This window comes from Typha angustifolia, chromosome 8, assembly GCF_048772165.1.
Source record: "Typha angustifolia cultivar Huaian chromosome 8, ASM4877216v1, whole genome shotgun sequence".
Taxonomy (NCBI): domain Eukaryota; kingdom Viridiplantae; phylum Streptophyta; class Magnoliopsida; order Poales; family Typhaceae; genus Typha; species Typha angustifolia.
Window position 1 is genome coordinate 5,395,449 of NC_133246.1, and position 25,749 is coordinate 5,421,197.

At 37.1% G+C, this 25,749-nt stretch overlaps 2 protein-coding genes across 5 annotated transcripts; one reads left to right on the forward strand and one right to left on the reverse strand.

Moving 5' to 3' along the window:
• The first annotated feature begins 299 nt into the window (after positions 1-299).
• Positions 300-14,687, forward strand: LOC140764690 (probable histone acetyltransferase HAC-like 3). Of its 3 annotated transcripts, none has more exons than XR_012105081.1 (18): positions 300-564; positions 1,493-1,661; positions 2,193-2,301; positions 2,711-2,834; positions 2,913-2,954; positions 3,033-3,401; positions 3,515-4,917; positions 6,540-6,845; positions 6,922-7,197; positions 7,970-8,098; positions 8,232-8,432; positions 8,602-8,744; positions 8,831-9,104; positions 11,318-11,457; positions 12,589-12,667; positions 12,745-12,796; positions 13,033-13,137; positions 13,929-14,065. XR_012105081.1 is itself a non-coding variant. In XM_073103386.1 (18 exons), the coding sequence occupies exons 2-18, from the start codon at positions 1,510-1,512 to the stop codon at positions 14,277-14,279; spliced, it is 4,404 nt and encodes a 1,467-aa protein (XP_072959487.1). In that variant the 5' UTR covers positions 302-564; positions 1,493-1,509; the 3' UTR covers positions 14,280-14,687. The 3 variants fall into 3 exon arrangements, 2 of the variants coding, with proteins under 2 accessions (XP_072959487.1, XP_072959488.1); XM_073103386.1 differs by adding an exon at positions 14,228-14,687 and having other exon boundaries at positions 302-564; positions 12,745-13,137; positions 13,929-14,140; XM_073103387.1 differs by adding an exon at positions 14,228-14,687 and having other exon boundaries at positions 302-564; positions 1,498-1,661; positions 12,745-13,137; positions 13,929-14,140.
• A 497-nt stretch (positions 14,688-15,184) lies between these two features.
• Positions 15,185-24,559, reverse strand: LOC140766209 (nuclear matrix constituent protein 1a). 2 transcript variants are annotated; one of them, XM_073105680.1, is made up of 8 exons: positions 23,819-24,559; positions 21,180-21,389; positions 20,498-20,751; positions 20,102-20,372; positions 19,932-20,015; positions 17,145-19,321; positions 16,364-16,628; positions 15,185-15,689 (listed from the first exon to the last, which is right to left on the reverse strand). In XM_073105680.1, the coding sequence occupies exons 1-8, from the start codon at positions 24,104-24,106 to the stop codon at positions 15,444-15,446; spliced, it is 3,795 nt and encodes a 1,264-aa protein (XP_072961781.1). In that variant the 5' UTR covers positions 24,107-24,559; the 3' UTR covers positions 15,185-15,443. The 2 variants fall into 2 exon arrangements, with proteins under 2 accessions (XP_072961781.1, XP_072961780.1); XM_073105679.1 differs by having other exon boundaries at positions 15,185-15,692.
• Positions 24,560-25,749: the final 1,190 nt, after the last annotated feature.

Sequence of the window (25,749 nt, forward strand, 5' to 3'; positions counted from 1 at the left end):
AGGCCATCTCAATTCAATAATAATTTATATAAATTCAAATAATTTTATCTAACCCTAACAATCCAATATAGCCCATTTAGTCCCCTTTTAATAAACGGGTCGGATTTGTGGTATTAAACAGGTTGTATTTTAATTAGCCTAATTAGATCCGACCCGACCCACAAACCAAACACCTTGATCTTCTCCGCTTCAATCGGATCCAATACGCATCCGAACCATTTTCACCCGTAAGTGCGAGCAGACGACCCGTAACCCTAATCCTAATCATCATCCGCTCCGCCAATCAATCGATTTCCTACTCCTCCTCGTCCTCCTCCCCAACTCCAGCAACACCAATCCGATCCGTTTTTCAAATTAGCCGAAACCCTAACTCTAGTTAATACCCTCCGTTCCGGCGATCTGACTCCTATTTCATAACTCCGGAGAAAACCAATCCGATCCGTTCTCACCCCTACTTCTGAGTCCGGACCGCCCCGTCCCCCCAAAACCCTAACCCTAATTATCCTCCGCCCCGCCCAAATCCTAATTCTTGTGGCGCTTCGTTCCCAATCTCCGCCATTGCCTGTAAGCGTTTATTGTCTCAGTAAACCCTGTTTCTTGATGTCTTTATATGGGTACAAATTCTTGCGTGCCCGTAATGTGCTTATGGAGGAGTTGTAGGAAATTTTAGTTCTTTTGTTTTGTATTCTCGTAGAAATTTACGTGAATTATGTGTCTTCTTTTGTTATTTCTGGTTAATGCTAGTAGCCCACACTATGTAGTGTGCCAAATTTATGAATACCAACAATAACTGTTTACTTCAATTAGACACATGAATTCCTTTGATAATTTGGGTCTGGAGAGATAGAGCATAGAATTAGGACTAAGGACAGACTGGGTTGGTTTAAATAGTTATTTGAAAGCAAGGCTTTCATTAGAAAGTATTTTTTTTTCTTTTCTCAAACTGTAGAACTTTTTCAATATTTGAGGTCTATAAGAGTAAAAAAAAAAACAGGATGTAAATCTAGATTCTTATTGCATTTCGTAGTTGATATTTTTATTCTGTTTGTTTACTAACTACGGTTATTGAAAGGAAACTTCAAATAGTCAAAAAGACAAAACCATAAACAGTACTTAACTAAATTTTGCTAGCATTTCTCTACTGATGTTGTACTTCAAGACAAAGGTTGATAGGATCAGTCTAGCATATTAGTCACAAAGGATAAGTAATAACTTATTTGATTTACATTCATTTAGCATTAAAAATGTATTCTGATCGATTTAATGTTTGATCAATCACTGATTTCTATTTGTATAATTGTATCCATTGGAAATCCAGCTATTACCAAACAAATATCTGTATCCCTTTGTTTACACAAGTAATATCTAGATATGTATGCTTTATACAATGCACAATTATATGCATTGGCTGCTTAATTATTTTGCTTTATGGCAGTTCCTATTGACCAAAGAATTTGACCCACATATTAATATATTGAATTGTGCATCTTAGGTAAGAATGAAATTGTGATGGCAGAGATTTTGCGTGGGCAGCCTGTCAAGCATTTGCAGAATCAAAGCAGTATGCTTCCGCCTCCAGTGCAAGATGGAGAAGATATTCTTCGGTTGTGGGATATGAATCCTGATTCTTCTGAAGTTCGTGCAATTATAAGGAACAATATGTAAGTAAATTTTCTTATTTCCTAAATCAATTTTCCCTAAGGATATCATATGTTGTCGTTCCACCTTTGCTTCTAACTATATGCAACAGATATTGGGTATTTTCTGGTACGATATTCCTTATCTTCCCTTTATTGTTAGGTACTAGACCAGTTCTTGAATTTAGTACATGATGGCTTGCTATCTGTCATTAAGTTACCTGTTGTTCACGAGATCACTAAATTCATGGTTGATAGTCTTCCATATTCTTTAGTTTAAAGGGCAAAGGTCCATTTGCTCACAAACTGCATGATATTGTTATCTACTGAAATTCATGCAATCCTTTTTTGCAGCTGCATTGTGGTTGTTGTCTAATAAGTAATAACAGGAGAAATATATTGATTCCACTTGCTAGAAAAAGAACATAGCTGTTTGTTTACCTTTCTTTCTTGTTTATTACTTCCAAGCTTTGGAATAAGTTTATTTTATATAGTTCACATCTCTTTTGAATTAATTTTATGCTTCAATTTCCTGTAAACCTTTTCCTTCTGCAGTTCAAGGTATTTAAGCAGGGAAGAAAAGTTCCGTCAGTTGGATCTGAATTTTAAAGAGTTTCTTGTTAGAGCTTTGGATGAAAAACTCTATGCTGTATCTCCATCAAAGGTATATTATGTCTTTTTTCTGTTTTGTACTACCATCTGTTGTACATTGTTGAATCTGAACCAATATTTTATAAACCTATGCTTGCATTTTTGGATTTACTTTTATTGTATTCTTTTCCTGTTTGATTTCTGGAGTTTGTAGCTATTCTTTACTTCTTGAGAGTTAGAAAGTGTAAGGATGCAAACATAAATTGGAGAAACTTGCATTCTGAAGATAAAGGGGGTTAATGTGATTGTAATAAAATAATAAATAGTTTAATTGGTTAGCGTTATACTTATCTTTTGGTATTTTACCGCTTTCATATGGTGCTCCCGATACAGTTGTCTTAAGGAGTGCCAGATTTACTAATTTGTTTCTTTGCATAGTTTCATGTGTCATATTATCTTCACATATGTTTTCTTAATATCAGGTACATTACATGGATTTGAGTACCCTTGAAGCTAGGCTAGGTACTTTGATCCATGATTTTGGATCTGTTTCTGAGAGTAAAGATGCATCCTGCCATGTTTCTCAGTCAATTTCTTCACCAACATGTAAGTCTTAGGTACTAGCCCCTTTGCTTGTTAACACATCTTCAAGAATGAACTATACTAATGTGGCATATGAATCAGCTACAAGCTCCTTTTTTGATGCTGAGTTGTCTGCTTCTCAAAGTAAGTTCTACTGATTCAAACTCTTGTTAGACTATGTTCTAGAATTTTTTTTAATTACCTATGTTGGCCTTTTTGCAGGATATGGGCCTAATCAACACCACCGGGTGGTTGCTAGCTTTCCTCTTGCCTCAGCTGGTAGAGTTATGCATGGACCGGAGAGCATACCAGGGACAAATATTACTCATCAGGTCCCTAGATCAGTTGAATTTATCACAGGACATAGGACTTCCAATGATATCAAGGTAATGTTGCCAGCTCAGTATATCGGATTCAGCAGGAGTCATGTTTCACATGGTATTGGTGGTAGTGAGAGCCCTGGCATGTATCAGTTGGCTTCTAGTGGAAATGCTGATGAACATAATGCCATTATTGATATTACCAGAAGAAATCCAGAAGCAAATTGTGTTGAAGTAGCACATAGCAGCTATGTAGAGTCCCTTACAGATGGTAAGATCTCTTAGCTATCCATTGCTAGTTTCAGCCAATTTAGAACTTAAGCAATATCTCAACTGGTTAGGTGGACTTGATTTCATGATCTGATTTTGGACTCTATTTGGCAGATGATACACATCTGATGTTTGGTCGCCAAGAATCTGCATCTGAGATGTTCAAAATAGCTTCATCAGCACTTGGTTCAAGTGGGAATTCTAAATATATGGGCACATTTAACGTGAACTCAAACATGAGACCCGGATCTCCTACAGTGGTTTCTTTTTCAGGTCTAGAAAAGTCTGTAGAACTGCTATCAGAATCTGTTGGCCTTGATAAAATTTCCAGAATAGGTGCCAACTCACATGGTTTGGAACTCACACACTATCTGCAAGCTACGCGACCAACTGAAAGTTTCCAACTATGCAATCAATCTAATGATAGTAAGACTATGCAAAAGAATCGATTTCTTCAGCAGCAAAATGTGATTGTTGAAAATAGGAGTTTATACCAGCTGCAGTCAGGAGACAATCTGGTAGGATCTGCTGAGATGGATTACATTGTACCAAATGAGGAACAACTTGACCATCTGAAATTGCAAAATGTTACTGTCCGGCCACAACATCAGCTTTCTGCAGATGAATCCTCTTCCGTTCAGCTTTCTGTTGATGACAATGTGTTAGATGCTGTTCGATTTGGAACGAAAACAGATGCTACACAATATGCTGAGGAACACAAGATTCTATTTCTGCATGAGCATGCTATCAACTGCTCCCTTCTAGAATGCACAGTCACATGTTGCACTAGTATGAAAAAGATTCTTAGGCACATCATGGCTTGTGACGACTCTGGCTGCAAGATAAAATGTTTGAAAACCAAGAAGCTATCTGATCACTACAGACATTGCCATGAGATTGCATGTGTTATTTGTAGTCCTGTTAGGGTAGAACTGCAGAAGTTTTCTTATGAGACATCTAACACCGCTGTGAGGGAGACTGTTTTGCCCACATCTGATAAACCAGAGTATAAAGAACATCAAGCAAAACGTAGGAAGGTGGAGCATCCCATTCTCGCTCATTTTAATCAAAACAAGTCTTCTCAGGTGTCAGCCCATGTCCTTGACAACACTAGTCCTTCCAGAGTGGTTCATCATGCATTTGATAAGAAGGATTCTTTTGCTAATTCGAGCTCGCAGATTATAGAACCAGTTGTGTTATCAACTTCCCTAGTCGAGAGTTGTGCGAATCGTTCTGTACTTGAAGTTGAGTCAGAAGTGGCTACTAATGTGCTGCCTGTTGTGAACTGTATTGGATTAACAGAGGTTGCTGCACAAAGTGAGCATAACATACAAAATAAGGCTGGTTGTGTCGTGATGGAAGAGGAATCCAAGGTTCATCCATCATCAGCTGTCATTTCATTGGTTAGAGGAACAGAGATGGGAAAGCCGAATTCAAAAAGTGCTTCTTTACTCGATACATTTACTCCTGAGATCCTTAGGGAACACATCAGAAGTCTCAAGCAGTGCACTGGTCAGGTTAGCCAGTAGTTTTTAAAGATGGATCAAAATTTCTTGTTCTTATTTAAATTTATATTTATCATAAGTTTTGCCCTTAAAAAGAGGTAGTCTAAACAAGTTTTTCTTTTTATCATTGTTTTAAAAAACTTTTATCTTAACGCCTAGTCTCCCGCCTTAGATAGAATATAATTAGGCTCTGCTTGGTCCTGCCTAGGTGACTAGCATCTTATTTTAGTATGTAAATTGACTCTAAAAATCAAAATTATAGTACTTGTTGATGAATTAATGAATTCTAATAGCTTACTATAGTTCTTACAAGAATGGATTAAGATAATGTTTAGATTATAGGTATTAATTCTAAATTTTTCTCTAACTATTCTTTAATTTATTTGTTTATCTTCTAACTGTCTTGAATTTTGGGCTCCTGTCTAGCGCTTGGGCATTACATGATCCTTTATCGTCCGTCTCCCGGCTACAGTCTTTCAAAACCTTGCTTTTGATAGAGAAAAATTTCCTAGTTGAGTTTCTTTGGAAAGAAATGTCTAGTTGCAGTGAGCTCTATTAGATTTCTAGGCTGGTTGAGAGAATGAAAAAGGACATTTAGATTTACATGGCAGTCCAGTAAATGAATAATAAGTTTCTCATAAAGCAGGAGGGGGTGAGGAGGTAGCCATGTCTACCTTTATTATGTGTTACTCGTATTTATATTTATTTTAACCAAAAAGTGTCCAGATATGTTTACATAAAATTTGATATCTTTATAGTAGCTAAAGATTTAGGTGATAAGATTGGAAATATCTGATAGAGTATTTAAGTGTTATTATGCATTTTGCACACATGAGAATCATCGTGTTTCATCATTTTCTGAAGAGAAGTGATCGTTATTCATCATCCCATAACCTCTTTCATCTGAATTTTGATTTTTGACTTTCACTTGATAACGACAGTGGGAGAATGTAAGTGAATCAGGTCGAGTCAGGCCTGGATTGTATCCTCACTGAGCATGAACCCAATCTGATTCACTTAACTTAAATCTCATGTATCGTGAAACATTTCGGTTCTCTCGTCCACCAGTTCTCTCTCCATCCGGTCAGTGAAGATGATCCACCCTCTCTTGATGTTACTCTGTATCCCTTTCTCTTCTCAAGAGTGCCATGACATGGGAGGCTAAGGCTGGGCAGCACAAGTCATCTTAACCTATGGATAATAAATTTTTTTCTTCTTGATTGTTTACATTCTTTTAAATAATCCAGCACCGCTAGTCACTTTTCAAATAAATCAATATGCACTGATGAATGCTTTACCAGGAACAAGGACATCAAGCTAAACTGTAATTTCTTCTCCTTTGCTCTTCCAATGATCCTGTGCATGTGAATACTTTTATAATTGGATGTCTCCGAAGAGACGTGCATGTGAACACTTTGTTTAGTCCAAAATTATTTTTACCAATATTTTTCCTGTACCTGAGAAGAATTGTTGGATTAGGATTCATTGGCATGTTAAACCTGCTATTTTTTCTGATTTCAAAACCTTCAGAGATGTCAATGCTTTTGTTGGATGAGCTATATATATGATTATCATTGATTGTTATAAGTGAGATTTATGTTTTTTTTTTCTTCTTTTGTTATGTATTCTTTCAGAAAAAGGCAAAGGTTGAACAATCCGAAGGGTTGGACCACTTGGGAGATCAAAATACATGCAGTTTATGTGGAATGGAGAAGCTCCTTTTTGAAACTCCTCCAAGATTTTGTGCATCATGTTCTAAACAAATTAATCCTAAGGGTGTCTATTATGTCAAAGGCGCAGATGGAAGTGATTCAGTATCTTTCTGTGGCAACTGTTACAACAGTTCTGGAGAGACTATGAAGTTTGCTTTGGGTGGTGTCCGAAAGGTTAACTTGGAGAAGAGGTGGAACTACGGGGAAACTGATGCTGAATCGGAATGGGTCAGTTTTCTATATCATATGATGCTTATGATAATGTTTATCATTATATATATTTATCTGTCACTGCATTTTCCAGTGGGTCCAATGTGATAAGTGCAAAGCTTGGCAACACCAAATTTGTGCTCTTTTCAACGGGATGAGAAAGGAGGCACAAGCAGATTATACTTGTCCAAATTGCTTCTTAAAAGAGATAGAGAGCGGAGAGCGTGTTCCCTTAGAATCCAGTAAGATTCTTGGGGCAAATGAGTTACCAAGAACTATGCTGAGCGACCATATTGAGCAGTGGCTTTTCAGCCATCTTATGCAGGACAGAGAAAAAAGAGCAAGTGCCTTGGGGAAGAATATTGATGAGGTAAATCTTTGACTTTTCAAATGCTTCTCTATGACTTCTGCAGGCATGTAAAATACATATGGAATAAGCAATTCCCTTTGTCAATCAATTATAGAAAGATGGTTCTTTACTTCTTTTAGCAATTTTGCTAATAAAAAGAAGTTCAACTCCACAGGTAAGTGGGCATGATGCAAACTGATGGGTAGAATTACAGTTGTTTAGCTACTGGATACATTGTTTCCATTACTTAATATAGCTTGTGGTAACTGTTCTCAAGGAGTCAATTTATTGGTTGACCTGATTCTTGTTGAGAGATGAAAATTAAAGACGGGAATTATAAGGTGTCTCCTTCTTAAATAGTTGCACTATCTTTTGATTCCTTACAAAAATTGTCTGCTGAACTCTGATTATTTTGTAGCTTCTGCAGCAAAGCTAATTCATTTATATACGGATATCAGTTAATCTGTATGTGCACATACATATGCATACATTTATATGATGCAATTGGTGTTTTTATATGTTTATCTATGAATACAAGGAATATAAATATGTGCATAGAACTTGGGATCAGATGATCACTACTACAAATGAGAGACATTTCTTTTATTCGATTGTAACCATATATGTTGATTGGACTTATATGTAATAGTAAGCTAAGATTCTATTTATCTGATTATAGTTATTAATTTGTTTGAACTTATATACCAATCTGTAATTATTAGTAGTGGATACAGCTTGAAGATCTTACTGAACTCATTTACTTTATTGAATTTATTTTCTCCTCAAATTTCAGGTGGTAGCAGCTGAAGGTCTTACTGTCAGAGTTGTTTCATCAATTGAGAGAATATTCAAAGTGAAACCACTTCTTCATAATGTTCTAAAGGAGGAAAAATATCCTACAGAATTTCCTTACAAGTCAAAGGTAAAGGCTTTTTTTAGAAATTATCTTGGATTTTGTTAGATCTCGCCCCTTATACCGACATTATGTGCTCAAAGAAAGTCATTGATTCTTGCTAGCTCATTCTTATTTCTGGGTTCACTCTTTTCTGTTACAGGCCATTCTGCTCTTTCAGAAGATTGAAGGTGCAGATGTTTGTCTTTTTGCAATGTATGTTCAAGAATATGGTTCAAAATCTGCATTACCCAATCAAAGGCATGTTTATCTCTCATACATAGATTCCGTAAGGTACTTCAGGCCTGAAATAAAAGCTGCTAGTGGAGAGGCTCTACGAACCTTTGTGTATCATGAAATTTTGGTATGACTCAGTATTACCTTATGGTAAATTATTTATCATCCAGATTGTAACTATATAAATACAAATATTTTCTTTTGATTTAATTGTTACTTTCCCACATCTATTTCATTATTTGCAAAGCTCTATTTTAAGAAGAATTAATTTTTCTTCCTTATCTTTGTTTGTCTAGATAGGGTACCTGGATTACTGCAAAAAACGAGGTTTCACTAGCTGCTCCTTATGGGTTTGCCCATCTATTAAGCGTGATGATTATATTCTCTATTGCCATCCTACAACACAAAAGATGCCGAAGTCAGACAAACTTCGTGACTGGTTGGTCTTGCTAATAGACTTGCTGATCTATCATTAACTTTTATTGTCCATCTTATTTGCGTTATTCATGTTTAAACCAACTGTAGGTATCAAACAATGGTCAATAAGGCTATCAAGCAAAATGTTATTGCAGAGCGCACAAATCTATATGACTGGTTTTTCCTACCTACAAGCGAATGTAAGCTGAAGGTTACTGCAGCACGCTTGCCATATTGTGAAAATGATTACTGGCCTGGGGAAGCAGAGAAACTCCTTGAGGAAGAAGATGAAGGGCGGAAGCCAGTAAATGACAGAGTCCTAAGGGCTGCAAAACGTGATTCTGTTATAGGAAATATTAAGGATGTTTTACTTATGCATAAGGTAATTTTCTCTTACACGCTGTTTAGTCATTTTCCTTTTCTTTAGAATCTGTCTGGTGTAAGTATGTGGCCTTAGACAGGATATACTCAAATGTGACTTTGAAATTCAAAATCATTGTAGATGTTGATAAATTGGACCCTTATGGCCTAGTATGGTTCTTAACAAGAATAATTTTTAGATTGTATGTACTAATTGCAACTTTTAATTCAACTATTATTTTTTTATTTGCTTATTTTAAAATGTCTTAAATCATGGGAGTTTGCCAAAGCTCCCACCTAGTGCCTAGGCATTACATGACCCTTTGTCTACCCAACTATTATTTTTTTATTTGCTTATTTTAAAATATCTTAAATCATGGGAATTTGCCAAAGCTCCCACCTAGTGTCTAGGCATTACATGACCCTTTGTCTACCTGTTTACTACTTACAGTGTTTTAGAACCTTGGCATTTATTGATGTTGGTCTTTTGTATTTGATATATTAATATAAACATGATTGAAAACTTTCTGGCTTAGTATTTTCCATGGTTCCAAGTTTCGGTTGATCCCGATCTAGGGCTAAAACCAGTCCAATGATTGGTTTCGGCTTGGTATTAGTTGGATCGGCCGATACCCGATCCGTTTTGGGTTGAAATCGGCCGTATCGATCAAAACCAACTGCAATCAAGAGAGAGAAAGGGAGAAAGAAAGGGAGGAGAGTAAGAAAAATAAGAGAGAAAGAGAGGAGAGAGAGAGATAAAGAGAGCTCGTCAAAGGGAGTGAGAAAAGGAGAAAATACCTCGTCGGAGAAGCATCGAAAAGGGAGAGATCGAGGGAGAAAGGAGTCGGTGAGGGAGAGGGAGAATAAGTGGGAGAGAGAGAGAGGAGAGAAAATCAGAGAGAGATTGAGAGAAGGGAGTCAGTGAGAGAGAAAGAGAGTTAATGAGAGGGGAGTCGGTAAGGCAGAGGGAGTGGTAGTAGGAGAGAGAGAGTGGGAGAGAGTTAGCGAGGGAGAGTAAATTTTTTTTAATTTATACGAGGGAGAGAGTGAGTGGTAGAAAGAGATAAAAATTAAGAAAATAATATTTATTTTTTGATTTATAGATTTACATATGAATAATTTATATTTATATATTATTATTATTATTATTTAAACATTTTAGAATTTTTTTGTATTTTAAATATTTTAAAATATAAACCGATCAATACTGTCGATATGTATTGTTTTTTTGGACGGCCGTTCCTGATCTCGATTCCTATACTTGAACCTTAGTATTTTCTATGTTCTTATTTATTTTGGATGTATTTTAATTGAAAATGATTTATTTCTAGAATTCTTATTTAGTCAAAATTCTTAAAATTTAGAAGAAGATTTGATTGTTAGTTTTTATTAGGATTACTTTTGTTATGATATGGTTGATTTTGAATTTAATAGAGTCCTAGCTTTATTATAGATTAAAATAGGGAAAGATTATGATTCATTTAGATTGTGGTTTGATGTAATCTCCTCATCTCTTTATATTGGGCTGAGAGGAATCTCGAAATGAAGAGAATTATCATGGAAAATTGAAAAAAAATATTATTCTGGTAGAAAATTCCATTTGTATCTCCTCCCACTCTCTCTTTTTCTTTATGGTGGATTCCATGTTATATCTCTTTTCTCCTCCCCTTTCATTCCACACTTTCTCTTGTACCTCACAATCTAGGTGGATTGGGTTCTTTTAACCCACAACCCAGGTGGGCAGTATCTTCTTTTCTCACAGCTTGATAAGTCATTCCCCCCTGTTTTATTGATCTAGCCATGCTAGAAAAGATACCTACTAGCAGAGATTCATTGAGGCCTTTCTTTCTTGGGCGTGGATCTACATACCTCTTTATCTTTGTTTATACCGGCATGTTTCTTATCCTAGACCACATCATTAAGTTTGTAGTTATTCTATTGTTTATGTTTTCTCTGTATCTCCTTGTTTCTCTTCCCCATAGTTACCATTTAGAAACCCCTCAAACCATAATCTCCTTTAACTTTATCTCTTATGTCAGTAATATCATTTTGGATAGCTTTTCTTAAATATAATCTTTTGTTTATTCATTTTATTGTTGGCTTTCTTGTTATTTGTTAGACTAACTTTTCACTTTGAGAGTATTAGTTTTTAATTCAGCATGATGTACTTGATTTCATTTAAACTTATTACCATAAAGACTGCTAATTTCTCCCCTTTTACGTGAAAATTTTCAGCTTGGAGACAAAATTCGGCCAATGAAGGAAGATTTGATTATGGTATATCTGCAGCATACCTGCAAACATTGCTGCCACCCTATTGAATCTGGGAAAAGATGGATCTGCACTAGCTGCAAAAATTTTCAGCTCTGTGACCAGTAAGTAACTGTTGTCTGTCAGTGTTCTGATCTTATATATTTAATTTTCATGATCATGATTCTTTTCTACATCTGTGATGTTTGGTTAACTCTATTAGTCTTTTCTGTGGCGGCAAGATGTTGACAGAAGATGTGCTGCCTAGAATGCCTAGTGCATAGATTGTAGGGTAATGGTTTGACGTAAAGAAGATTTCTCTATAAAGAGATCAAACATAGATAGGAGCATCTCTTAAATAATAAATTTAGCAAAAACAGTCTGAAAGTGAACTGGAAATTTCTGTTTGATTGAAAAGAACACCTAAGATCAGCCAGACTTACAAAAAGGATTAAATTGCGTTGGGAAGAAACCTAGGGCTCAGCTCATGAACTGGAATTCTATAATTCTAAGAGATCTGGATTGCAAGCAACCAGATCCAAGACTGATTTGATATTTTCTATGACTGTTATCTGAATCTTAAGATCATACAGATTTGTAAGGTCCCACAATTCTAGGATCCAGATCTCGGTTGTGATAAGCTTTCACATTTACATAGGTATCATGCTTATCATTATGGTTGGAAATATTTATTGTTGGTATGAGTAATTATAGGATCATGGATATCATTTTCTTTGTGGATAGGATTTTGATGATCATTTTCATATAGAAATTATACTACTCTGAATATTTATTCCTTAGATTAAACACACCCGCATATGCATCTGCGTACTGCATATGCATTAACCAGATGGAATTTTCCAGCGGCTTAATCACCAACTGCGAATGATTTTCAGATTTATGCATTTCATTGGCGTAAGTTTTTAGTACATAATGTATCTAAGATGATTTGGATTGGAAGATCAGTTACCACGGGCAGAACATGTGGTTTAAATCTTTATATATTTATGATTTATTGCTATTCAAGAAAAGCTCTCAACACTGTGTAAGTATGATATAAATTTGTTTGCATTTTTCTCCTTTGTTGATTTTTTGGATTGTGTGGTGATGGATTTTGAAGAAACATAGCCTGAACATGTTAGTTATTAACTTCTAGGAGCATTTATTTCTTAAACATTCACAAATTGCTGTGAGATTCTATAATTTTGGTCATCTCTTTTTCTGTGTCCATATTATTGGTTTTCTATTCAATTAAGGTGTCACATTAAGGAGGAGAACCTCAACCAGAATGAGAAGCACCCAGTTAATTTAAAGGAAAAACATCATTTCCAACAAGTAAGTATAAGTACCAAACCTCTGTTTTCCATGCTGTCATTTGGTTTCGATATTTTTCCTAATTTTGAATTTATCAGGTTGAGAAGGAAGATCTGCCGGAGACGGATGATGGAGATAAAACAATAGAGAGTGAGTTTTTTGACAGTAGAACTGATTTCCTTGGCCTCTGCCAAAGCAAGCAATACCAATTTGATACCCTTCGCCGGGCAAAACACTCAACAATGATGATTCTTTATCATTTGCATGCTCCATGTGGACCTGATTCAAAACCCTGCTGTTATTTCTGCCACATTGACATTAATCCATCTCAAGCATGGCATTGCACAACCTGCCCTGAATATGCTTTATGTGATTCTTGCTATCAGCGGAAAGGAGAAGCCTGCCATAGTCATAAGTTGATGAGTACTGCTAGCATAGCTGATCGTTGTGTATATCCAAACAAAGGGAACCAACAAAATTTAAGTCTACAGGTTCTGCCTTATTCTCCATTTAAAATATTGCGTATCTTTCTGGGGTTTTCTGTTTCTTATATTGACAAACCTGTGATGAAGTTGGGAAATCTATGCAACAGGTTGCATGGTTTCCCTAACATTTCTTTATTTGAGATGATATGGCAAGAAAATTGGTTTTCAATAACTGAAGAAAATCCTGTCTAACCAAGTTATCATGATATTCATATATCCCTTTCTGTATCTTCAGTTGAGTGTGTGTATTTGTTTACCCTTCCTATATGCGCTTTGTGTATTCTTTCATGGGCCCACTGCAAGCTTTAAACCTACCTTTCATATACATAGGACATTATTGTAGTTTAAGTCTTGATTTCTCCGTTTCATCTCTTGTTAAGGTGATCTTTTATCGGTGTGACTAGCAAAATGTAGTGATTATGTATATGTTGTGGCCTGTGGGCGAGGGTTAAGTATTGGGAGGAGTAAACTGGAAGATGGAACTCTTTGATATACACGAAGGAAGTAAAGATATCATGTGTTGGCAATTTTGCCTGATTATCTGGAAAATCTATTTTCCTGACTTGTTCTGCTACATATTTTTAGTTTTTTACTCTAATTCTTATGTCTATATATTGAATCATTGTCTGAAATGTTCTTAACATTATATATAAGATATTCCTCTTCTGTAGCACAGAATATTTTTAAGTTTCCTAAAATTTCACCATTTAATTTGTTCTAGTTGTTATTCATATCTATGCTTGCTATAAGATGTAGCCTTCTCTACCTATCTAACAATGTACCTATTCTGGAAACAGGATGGCCTTGATGTCATGGTACATGCTTCAAAATGTAATAATTGTTCTTGCACCTATTCATTTTGTTACAAGTTCAAAGTACTCTTCAGACATGGTATACTATGCAAGATCCGCAAAACTGGAGGTTGCATAAGATGTCATAGGATGTGGTATATGCTACAAGTCCACGCCAGTGGTTGCAAGGACTCTGAATGCCGTGTGCCACGGTGCAAGTAAGTATGCATTTTTGGATTCTGATTTTGCTCTCTTATTATAATTACCTTCTCGAAGATGTGGTTGATGATTTCCTATGCTTTTAGGGACTTGAAGGAATTTATGATAAAAAGCCGAAAGCATTTAGGCCCCCGGTAAAGCTGGAGATCAGGAGGATGAGGAACCAGAGTAGTGTTTTTTCTCAGGCGCTAGTGTTTAACTCATTGTGCAGTTATTCTTGAATAGTACTGAAACAAAAAGATTGGTTGGTGATTCATTATAATGATTTAATAACATCGGCAAAGGAGCATCGTACAGAATGAGATTGCAAGAAGATATTTTCGAGGGTAGAATAATCAGTTTGTCCCAATGTGTACATTAGAGTTCCAACAACATATATATGTGTATATTTAGACTGATAATATTTTTTTGTAGATAGAGGAGAGGGAGAGAGAGAGAGAGAGGGGTATCATGTATCATTTTTTTTTGTTCGGTCAATAAATCTTGAGCTGCTGTAAGGATGGTTGCATCAATAAAATGCTTGACAATTTTCTCCAAAATCATACTGTAAACAATCATCATCAGATATGAGAAAAGTGCCCGAAGTGTGGTTTTTGACCGAGCATATATATATATATATATATATATATATATAATGTTATGATCAGACCATATATTACGCTTTTCCTTACACATCCGTTTAAACCTCTTCTGTTCTGCCTTTTCTTTTCTTTTGTTCTCATGAGGATCATGAAATGTCTGCTTTCTAAGAAGCATCAATGGTTGATCTCGGATTGAGAAACCCATTCTCTTTACAAGTATCTTGTAATGTCGCTTCTCATAATGCAGCAGGATGTCATTTCTCACTATTTACATACATGTTATGCAGCATATACGCTGAAGTCCGCGACTCACCCTAATTGTTATGGCAAAAGATGAACAAAAAGTGGCAATGAACTCCTAAATTAAGAGCCTTGAGAGCGCCGCGCTATGGCAGCAAAAGTCATAACCATGATGATGTCTCTGAAAAGAGAACCAAAAAAGAGAAAAAGAAAAAAGAAAAAGGAAAGCAAGACCCTTAGAACATCAATTAGACAAATTATCATTGTACAAAGTGTCAGTTATTTCGCAGTATTAGCTAATTTAACTGCGGAAACAGACAAAACACTAGTGATACATGAAATTGAAATCGGAAAACAAACCCTAGCCTCAAACGGTGGAAGATAGTTTAAATGACAGCTTACAGAACAAATAAAATCTAACAGCAACCTGGTGGAAGTACAAGTTACAAGGTTAAGAGGAAAAACAATGGCCTCCGGAACATCATGTTGTGAAGAAAGTCCAAAGCTTCTTCCCTATGGAGACATTGTGCTTGTCTGAATCTTCTTCATCCTCGTCATCTTGTTCCATCCCACCTCCACTGTCAGAGGGGGTCGAAGGTTCAATTTCTGCTGAAGTAGCTCCCCTGCCCACAACTCCGTCCTCCCTGAGCTGCTCTCTCGACTCATCTGACCTCTCAACCATGTCAGCGTTGCTCTCTGCAGGAGCATCGGCTGCTACTGCTTCAAACTGCTGCAAAATTATCACCCGGTCAGGAGTGGACAAAACATGGTAAAAACAATAATATAACAGCTTTCAATTGTTTAGGAGTAGATGTGACTATCTTGTACATTCTGCTAAGAAATTATAAGACAATATAAATTTTAGACGACAAAGTTACAATGGTAGAAATTAGCTCACTGGGCAGAAATTCACCTCAGCAAGACCTAAACTAGGTCCCTACTAAATCATCAAACAGGTAGACCTCTGAAAAATAACAAATATCTGTAATTGGTTTGCAATGATAATTTAGTAGCCAAGTTCTCATAAACCCAAGAGCAAAGAAAAAAAAATCGAGTTCTGAACTCTAAGCATGGAATAAAAATGCCTAAATCTATATGAAAATTACATAAAGAGAAGTTCAACAAAACATGGCTAGAAGAATAACCAAAGTCATAATTTTGTCCACGCTAATTGATTTCAACTGTTTAGACCTTCATATGCATGGCAAATTATGTATGTTTATCATCACCAGGTCTTTTGCATGGCTACTTCAGGATCAATCTGCTAAATAGTTATCTCCAATGGTTTGTATACAATGCAGCTGAACTGGAAGTACAAGTAGCAAGAGCAATCGCTTGAAAGACTACTGAAGTGATCAGCTACCTAGTTAATCAAACTAGCATACAAAGTGCTAATCCTACCTGGACAAACTTTTGGGAGAACTCATGGACTTCCACAACACTTTCAAACATGGATTTCTGCAGCATGTTTGATGTTTTACTACTCTCGGCAACAAAACAAGTTGAAGGTTCAAGAGGTGAATCTTCTGGCTTTGATGTTCCTTCACCATCACCACTACTCTTCATTGGCACATTATCCTGTAATTGCTGATGGCTTCCAGCCTTATGTCCTCTGGCCTGATCAGACATCTGTTGAGTAGCTGCAACTGTGCCCTCACTGTTCCGACTACACAAAAACATCCATACATAAGGCTCTACTTTACTTTTTAAAATCAACATTATCACATGACATGAAAAGAAAATAAGAACACCAAAGAGCATAAATATAAAACAAAGAACACATTCTTTCATGAAACAAAACAGGAACAGGCTAAGTTAGCAAATAAACAACTAGATTGCGCGTATTCAACTCATGACATGCAATTATAGACCAAAACCGCTGCTACAATCAGCTTACCAAAGATAGTAGCGCCTAAAGGTCATGTTAGGGTCAAAAGTAAAAGAGAATCGGAACCAAATAGCTAAGACCTAAAACAAGCAAAAGCTCTGCTCTGTTCAGGCCAACTTAATCAATGCCCCTGTTTAAAACTAACCAGAAAGAATCGTGCAATAATGTTGTCTGCTCAAGTCCTACAACTACTATGCCAATTTTGAGAGGATTCATTCTGGCCAGTAATTGAATATTGCTAGATAGCTACATGCACCTTGATAAAGTACAATGCAACTTTAAATCCCATCTTACATTGTAGAGCGTCTAAAATTGTAGCGCTTTCTTCCTGGAGCTTCTGTTACAAGATCAGAGGTTTGCCGCTTTTTAGGACGCCCTCCCAATGAAATGCTATCAGAACGAGCTTCACTTTCCTCTGCATCTAACTCACTGTTTGTTGTCCCAGATAAGTGAGTACGACGCCTTTTCTGCCCTACACTTGTTGCTGCCATATCAGTGTGAACTGAATCTCCCTGGCTTTCCTCTTGGATATTCAGAGAATCCCTGGAGCCTTCATTCAGAAGCCCATCATTATTCTCTTCAGAAGCTTCCCCAAGGATAGCTTTAGCATCTTCTACAACTGCCCTAACAGAGCGTGTTCTCCTAACAGATTTTGGTCTACCTCTCCTGTTAGATTGGCGTTGTCCTTGTTTCAAAGGTTCGGGCTGAGAACCATTATCAAGGGGCATGGAAGATACCTCCCTCTCAGATTGATGAAGAGAGGAGATATTCTGTTCTCCTACCATCTCCCTAGTCCCATCATCTGACTGAATTCTCAGGTCATTGATAGAATTATCTGCTACTCCAAAAGATGGTTCTGGCTCATTACTAGCTTTCACCAATCTTTCCGATACTTCATTTTCCTTGGTATCACAGGGAGATGCAGCCCTACGTGCATCAGAAGGATCATTGGCAACTCTATAGGATGGGGTAGGCTCATAATCTGCCTCACCCACAGAAGCTTCTCTCTCAAGGCGTGCAACAAAAGAGAGAGGCTTGTCTGCCTGGCGTTCAGATGGCAGATCAGCTCTCTTGCCAGGGGACAAATTAAATAATCTTGAACACTTCTGCAACCATGACATACGACCACCTGAGTTAATTTGCGAGCTTGTACCCTGTGGAGATGTTTCAACAGTGTGCGATTTAAAATGCTCCTCAAAAGCTAGAGTTGGCATTTCAACATTTCCTGCATCTTGGAGACCCAGAAGATCTAATTCATCAATTATTGTAACACCACAGTTCTTGCAAACCTTGCATTGGTTAGCCAGAGAAAGGAAACGGTTTTTCTCCTCCATAAACTCTTCCCGCCGTTCCTTCAGGTTCCTGCTAAGCAAACTAAGACTATCAATATCTTTCTTAATCTCGCTTTGATCAGCTTCAAGTTTCTGCCTTTCTGCTAAGAGAATTTCTTTTTCCCTGTCAAACATCTCCTTTTCCGACTGTATCTTCCGAATTTTTGACTCATTTAAATCAATTGCATATTTAATCTTGTTTTCTTCAAAGTCTATTTTCCTTTTCAACTCATTCTCCATTTCCTGCATCTCCTTCTCTCTATTTGCCAGCTTGTTCTCCATCTCCATTTCCAGGTCATGCTTACGAAGCTGAAGATTCCGTTCATTATCAGCACGGCCCCTCTTGAGTAACTCCTCAGTCTCTAACCTATCATGCTGCATCACATTCTCGAAAGCTTCCTTCTGCAGCCTAAGGTCCTCCAACTCCCTCCTGCATTTAGCTTCTACTTCCAACTCCATATTCTTCAGCCTTTCCTCTTCACCCTGACGCCACTTTTCAAACTTCTTCTGTTCATCATTAATACTCTTCTTCTCTGATTCTAAAGCAGATCTTTTCTCATCCAACACTTCCCACTCTTTCTCAAATTTCTGCCTTTGCTCTCTCAGATCTTCAGTTTCCTTCAGAAGTGAGTTATTGTGCATCCTGTATTCCTCAGCCTCTTGCTTCAGTCGTGATGTCAGCAGGAAATGTTGCTCTCTCTCTTCCTCAGTAAGCTCAAGACTTTCCTTCTCTTTCATAACTTGCTGCTTTTCAGCCTCTATTGTAGCCTTCAAATTCTCAAGTTCATACTTGGACTTCTCAAGGCTCTGTGTATCTTTGTCTAGCTGCTGCTTTTTCTCATCCAGGCTTTTCTCAGCAGACGTTAGTGATGCTTCCCACTCCTTCAAGGCTTCTGATTTTGCTTCAAGATCGTTCTCCTTATCCTTCAGTTTTTGCATTCTGTTCTCTAGAGCTTCTTCTCTTTTAGAAAACTGAAGCTCCCGCTGATTGTTTTCATTTTCTTTCATCTCAACAGCTTCCAATTTGTCTTTCATTTCCTCTTCAAATGAACTTCTCTTTCTCTGAAGCTCCAAATCAAACTCTTGCTGCTTTAATTGTAAACTTGCATTATGGTCATCAAGAAGTTTCTGGAGCTCTACCTGCAAAAGTGGGGAGGAATAAAGGATCATTTATCCTTTTTTCTCTTCACAGCATAAAGGACTGTTGAGAAGCTCAGAAATAGTCACAAGTTAAGAGTTTTAGAAAGAGAATTACAAACAGAAGTGAATCAAAGCTAAATATTATCACGACAACAAATACCATTTATGATATTAAACCTAAGAATAATCAAGATCAAGTGAACAGTTACCACCTACCAAACAAAACTAGGACATTTCTATTGTGATAGAACCCAAAAAGCTAATCTATGATTATTTTTGTCTTGAGGATCTTTGATAATTGCAAAAGTACATCATACTAAGAAAAGAGCAAATAGCATCCCCTCCTTGTTTCTTTCAGTCATTTGTGCATTAACTGCAACACATCTAATCAAATTTTCAGTTAGAATTTAAGAATCTATAACCTTCTTCACAAGTCACTTGCAATTTATTCACATCTTTTACATAAATAACTCTTCTCCCTCCATGTCATTTAAAACCAGGCATTCACATGAACATTCTGCAAATTAAAATGGAAACCAGCAGGTTGCATATCCCATGAAAGTCTACCTGACACAACATGCTAGTACTGCAACTAGACAAAAACACATACCGTTTCTCTAGCATTAAGCTTTTCGTCTCTTGCATCTAATTCTTTCTCCTTTGTCTCTAAATTCATGACCCTAGTTTCTACATCCTGCAATAAAAATAGTAAACAAAGACGAATAAGAAACATGTTACAAGAGAAAATGAAGCCACAATAACCTAAAAAAGAAAATAAACCTTCTCTTTAGCAGTTAATGCTTGTATTCTTGCACTAATATCTTCTTCTTTCCTTTTTAATGAACTTTTTATGTCCTCGATCGAGTTCCTTGCCTCGTCAAGCTCTTCTTGCTTCTTCTTGATAAGCTTATCTTTCTCATTTGCCCTATCCTCTCGATCATTAAGGGATCGCTGCCCCTCTGCAAGCCTATTCTGGCTTTCCTGAAGATTTATTTCCCAATCTCTCAAATGTTCAACTTGTACTGCAAGATGCTTATCACGTGACTTGCGCCTAAAAATTGAAAAGATCAATGCACCAAAAAAAAGATATGATTCAATAAGAGTCACTTTCATGCATAATGTCAAAAAAATGACCACATAATGGTGATATGCAACGAACTGAGCAAGGGAGCATACTCAGTATCAAAAGAAAGCTTCTCTTTTTCAAATTTGCGTTCACGAGCTTCCACCTCCTCTAATTTTCTATCTGCCTGTGAGCTTTTACGGCTTGCTTCTGCTAGCTTGGCATCTGCAGAATGCAATTTTCCTTCAATTTCCAAATATTTCTCTTCCAAACTGGCCTCCAAAGACTGAGCATCAGCTAACTTTTTCTCAGATGTAAATTTGACTTCAGCAATCTCAGAACGCATTTCACGCAAAGCCTTTTCAAGCTGCATGTACCAACATTTCAAAGGAAAAAATTACACTGAAGCACAACTGAGAAATTAAAATAAGAACAAGATATCAAAAGAAATAGGCACTTATTGTGTTACAACAGAGTAATAGTCAACAGTGTTATAAATGATCAACAGCTTTGAAATCACCCAATTTTTTAATGTGGGTTATTCCTAAGGGTACAAATGTTTTGAGATATGAAACGCATAATCTGCATAATAACTATCCAATCTTTCTTTAACTACGTAAAGATAATTTCACTAAGGCTTTTGCCATTGCTGACAATTCCATCCTGTAAAATGCACATAGGGAACCCACTCATTTACCAATTTATAACATAATTATAAGGGATCACTCTATATGTTCTACGCTGCAAACCAAAGATTAAGATGATAGAAAGTAAAAAAAAGGCTGCCAGTCATACATCTGCAACGCACTGTTTCTCGACGCCTAAGGCTTTCCGCATATTTTCCTCCCGCTTTTCAAATTCAGAGATAGCAATCAAGTGTGCTGCTTGTTCACGCTTCAAAATCTCCTCTGCCTCAGCGAGCCCTTGCCTAATTTCGTCATATTTGCTAGCCCACTCTTTCTTCTCAATCAACAGAAGCCCCATATTATATTGATACTCATGTAACTGCACACAAGCATCAAGACAATATGATCATTCCATATCAAATGCAATTGTAATGGGCAATAAAACTTCCAAACAAGTAACTAACAACATAATAAGTAAACAGAATATTATGTCTCTTACATGAACTAAATTACTGAAAAACAATGTACGGGGGCTATAAAGTAGAAAACTAAGTTTGTAAGGAGCCTAATTTACAATAAATGAAGAACTTTTCTAAGAGAACAATGGCACCATCCAAAAACCACATACAGTAGAATGTGAACAGGAGGATTGTAGTCATAGAATAAACATCAAATATAAAATCCTCAATAGCAATCTGAAGCCTATATAACGATAGAAGTATAGAACAACCAAGTTTAAGTCATACTGACAAACTTGATTTCAGCCCTTACATCAAACACAAATAAAGTGCAGGTGATGGACAGGGATGACTTTCACCAATCCAATAGAGGAATGACTTCATGCAAGCTTAAGCAATTATGACGGTATATACCTTTGCAGTCCTCGCCTGGCCCATATATAACTTACTTGACATTGTTAGGGAATGTTAAAAAGCAATAATGCAAACAATTTGAATCCAAATAATACAAAACAAAAAGATGATCAAAATCCTACCAACTCTCATCTTAATATCAGAAGATCAATGACCATATTATTTGGTAATGTTGGACAGTATTGATGTCAATCCCATACAAGTACAGTTTTGTTAAAATCTCTTCTACATGCTGCATTTGTCTGACCATATAAAAGCCAATCATTAATCTGAAGTGGACGCCTAGATGTCTACGTAGGTGTGTAGGCTTGTTCTTCTTTTCATTTATTTGAATTGAACCTAATTTGTCTGTTCTATCAACACCTTTCACCTATCGGGTTTCTAGAGTATGTGATGGAACAAAGAAGCCATGTTTTGATTCTAGTCTCTTGAAAAAAAGTAGAAAACATTTTAACTTCAGTCCACATTTCCAATAAAATTTTCATCTTTTTTCCTGTCATGATCATTTTTTAATAAATAAATATTTAAAAAATCTATAATTTTTTTAAAATAGCAGAAAAGGTCAGAAAAGTATCATAAAGTTCTCCAAATTACAGAAATTAAGAGCACAAGGAAATAGTAATACAGATAATTTAGTAGTCATCAGGTATTATGACTAATGTACTAGGAAAAACCATCATAGTTATACTACACTTAATACCTAATACATGCTCCAAGATAGAGATGCACCCTTAAGCAATCATCAATGCAAATCCTCAAGAAATGTCTGGCAAGCTAAAAAACAAGTCAAAAGTCCTCTTTTAGTATTCCTCAGTACTCCTTCAATTGAGCCAACAGATAAGCAAACGAAGACATGTTGATCGGAATAAATATGCCTTTCTTTTCTTTTTACCCCACAGAGAGAGAAGAAGAAGAAATAGAGAGCAATGCGCTAGCAGAGTGGGGGTTGGTCCACTTGTGAATAGTTTGTCTTTCGCAGGAGTCCGCACGCATGATAGGAGTACCTCTAGACATGATATTACTATTTTAGGATGAATTTGGCAGCTTTACTAGTTCCATCTGCTATTTTGGATCATCTCCCACTGAGACCAGTACATCTCACTTGATATGTATTGGTTTTGGGCAGGTTTTTTAAACCATTGATGGAGTGTTCTCTTTTGCTAATTTTATTAGAGTAACTAGGAGGTCCACCTAAACATCTAAGAACTTCTCTCTGCCAATAAAGGGGCATGTGCGTTAACAATGTGGGTATAATGCATATAAAGCACAATATGCAATGCTCAACAAAAGTCAACACAAGACATTCACACAATCAATCAGAGTTCCTACTTTAGCTGTTTAGCAGGATAGGCATTTAGTATGTATTTCTGTTGTTCTAAATGTGATTCAAGCCACTGCAAATGTGACTGCTATATATTTGCAGTCCCTATTAGCAGTGGGCTTCTAGATCTTTCTATTTCTTTTGACTTGAGATGCATGTATTCATCAGTTTAAACATTCCTAAACTGTGAACGCATACACACTTGAATACCACATATTGGCTATCTAGTCCCTTGACTGCCATCAATTGTGAAGGCAGTTCAATAACTGGACCTTAAAGTGTGATCCTAATTGAGGTTGGTTATGTGAACATGGTTGCATGCAAACTCCAAGCTATTCAATTCAGGCTAGCCAACTACATTTCTTAGTAACAAATCACCTTAAATCAGAGAAAGGTTCCATCACCAGCTCTTTCAAATATAAGAGAAAAATATGTCAGAAAGGGAAGATTCTAGTTAAATTATCATTCTAAGACACCAAATATAGCTGTCAGCATAAGTTCAATAAAATTTATTTTCTCCTACTATTAACACCTATATATAATCGAACAGTTACCAACTACTGCTCCGCATAACAACAAAATTAAGAAGAAGAAAAAAAACTAGTAGTTGCTAACCTCCTTCTCGAGTTCTGCAATCCTTCGGACTAGGGCCTCCCTGTCCTTCCTCTGCAACGCAGACTCATCCAGAAGGCCCGCGTCCCGGAACCTCCTCCAGACCTCGGCGTCCTCGCTCCCTCCACCCTCATGACCACCATTCTCCCCCAACGAAGCCTGGGGCGGCGGCGGAGGTGTAGCATCCACCACGCTCTTTCCTTTCCCAAACGCCGTCAACACGCCGCTTCTAGGGTTCACCGGCGAGGGCGTCCACCCAGAAAACCCCTTCTTTTGCGGCGTAAACATCATGCCCAAAAGCTCCTCCTACTCCCACCTCATCCAAAGAACTCTCCCCGAAACCCTAACCCTAGAAAGCAGCTCTAGATCCCAAATTCGAGAGCTAGAAACCCTAACCACCCCGAAACGCTTCCAAGGTGACCAAAATCCGAAAACAAGAAGGCAGGAAACACACACCGAACCGCGATTCCCCCGCCGGCGCACGGCAAGATCCGGGATTGCTAAAAAATGGGGCTTCGAAACCCTAAATTGGGGGCCTTAGCCAAGAGATCGGAGACGTAGATCGGAAAAAAAAAAAAAGAGAGAGAGAGAGAGAGAGAGAGAGAGAAGACAGAGAGGAGAAACCCTAGAATTTGGGGGAAAGGGACGAGAGAAAGAGAAGAGATGAGATAAGAGAGAGAGGGGGAGTAAACTAATTCGGCTGTGGCTTTTTTCGCGAGAACGCAGCCTTTTTTACGCCCACCGCTCTTTGGGCTTTTTCGCGATCGACTCGTATTTTAATGGCCTGACCACTCCTTTTTATTCCTGTGGACAGAACTGCCCCCGAGGCACCGTTTGAATTACCATTCCTTAGGTTCCGGTGTACTGCAAGAACAAAATGAGGTAAAACTGATCTTTCAGCTTCTCTTCCTAACAGGAGATGGGAAACTTCACCTGTATGTATGAAAAGGATTTTAATAACAAAATAATATTTCTTTTTCTATTTTCTCATACTCATTTCAGTCTAAATGAAAATGAATAACCAGCGTTATTGTTTTGTGGGACTAATAAGATAATAGAAAATATAATAGATGGAAACCCTCCATGATTTTATATGAATTATTCACATAAGAATGAAAAGAATAAAAGGGAATGACGATGAGATCGGTTAAACTAAACGTGGTCGAGGTTACATCTGCACGCTTCACGGAAAGGGTGTTTTCGTCATTTTAGGTAGAGTGACGAAGCTGCACCGCGGGCGCAAGTTCAACGTGCTGTGCTGCAAACGTGCTCTGGAAAGTGACCCAAATAGCCTCGTAAATCGCCCGTTATTACTACCTCGTTCGAGGGGAACGGGGAACCGGCCCATGTGACCGTTGGGTTGGGAGATTGGGTACAGCTCAACGGGGGGTGTTATGGTAATTTCAGAAAGTAGTATAGTGGATGACGATGGATTGGAATATGGTCGGAAATAAATGCCAGAGTGGATCCTATGGAAAGTATGTGCTGGGGGTAATGATGGGAATATTGTGGGAGAAGGATAAGGAAGCTCCAAGGTAAGGAATCTCTTTCCCATGAGGAATATTAACCAAATAACTCCCTTATTAAATTAAAGGTATATTTTATCTCCAAGTGATTAGTGATTAGTGATCAGTGGTTCTGATAAATTCACTTCACTCTTATAATTTTATTTATACAATTTTATCTCTTATGGTTATATCTAAACATAGGTCGACTTTGAAGATACAAATTAGAAATAACATTATAAAGTATTAGATAAGCTTTCCCACGTATTTGAAATAATATTGATTGGATTTTATATGACAAAAGTATGTCACATATATTAAATAAATGTATTCATATTTATTTTTGTGGAGTTCTATTATGAGTAGCGCTATAAGAAAAACTCATAGGCTTGTGAGACTCGTGAGGCTCGTGCGCTCGACTTAAGCTCT

What these genes read in the sequence shown, in the direction of transcription:
- LOC140764690 (XM_073103386.1), top strand. Translation starts at nt 1,510, where the DNA reads ATGGCAGAGATTTTGCGTGGGCAGCCTGTCAAGCATTTGCAGAATCAA. An exon ending in AAAAACATCATTTCCAACAA is followed by an intron (nt 12,668 to 12,744) that starts GTAAGTATAAGT and finishes TGAATTTATCAG; the next exon opens with GTTGAGAAGGAAGATCTGCC. An exon ending in AACAAAATTTAAGTCTACAG is followed by an intron (nt 13,138 to 13,928) that starts GTTCTGCCTTAT and finishes TTCTGGAAACAG; the next exon opens with GATGGCCTTGATGTCATGGT.
- LOC140766209 (XM_073105679.1), bottom strand. Translation starts at nt 24,106, where the DNA reads ATGATGTTTACGCCGCAAAAGAAGGGGTTTTCTGGGTGGACGCCCTCG. An exon ending in TTGCAGAACTCGAGAAGGAG is followed by an intron (nt 21,390 to 23,818) that starts GTTAGCAACTAC and finishes GCTTGTGTGCAG; the next exon opens with TTACATGAGTATCAATATAA. An exon ending in AATTTTAGACGCTCTACAAT is followed by an intron (nt 16,629 to 17,144) that starts GTAAGATGGGAT and finishes GTTTTTGTGTAG; the next exon opens with TCGGAACAGTGAGGGCACAG.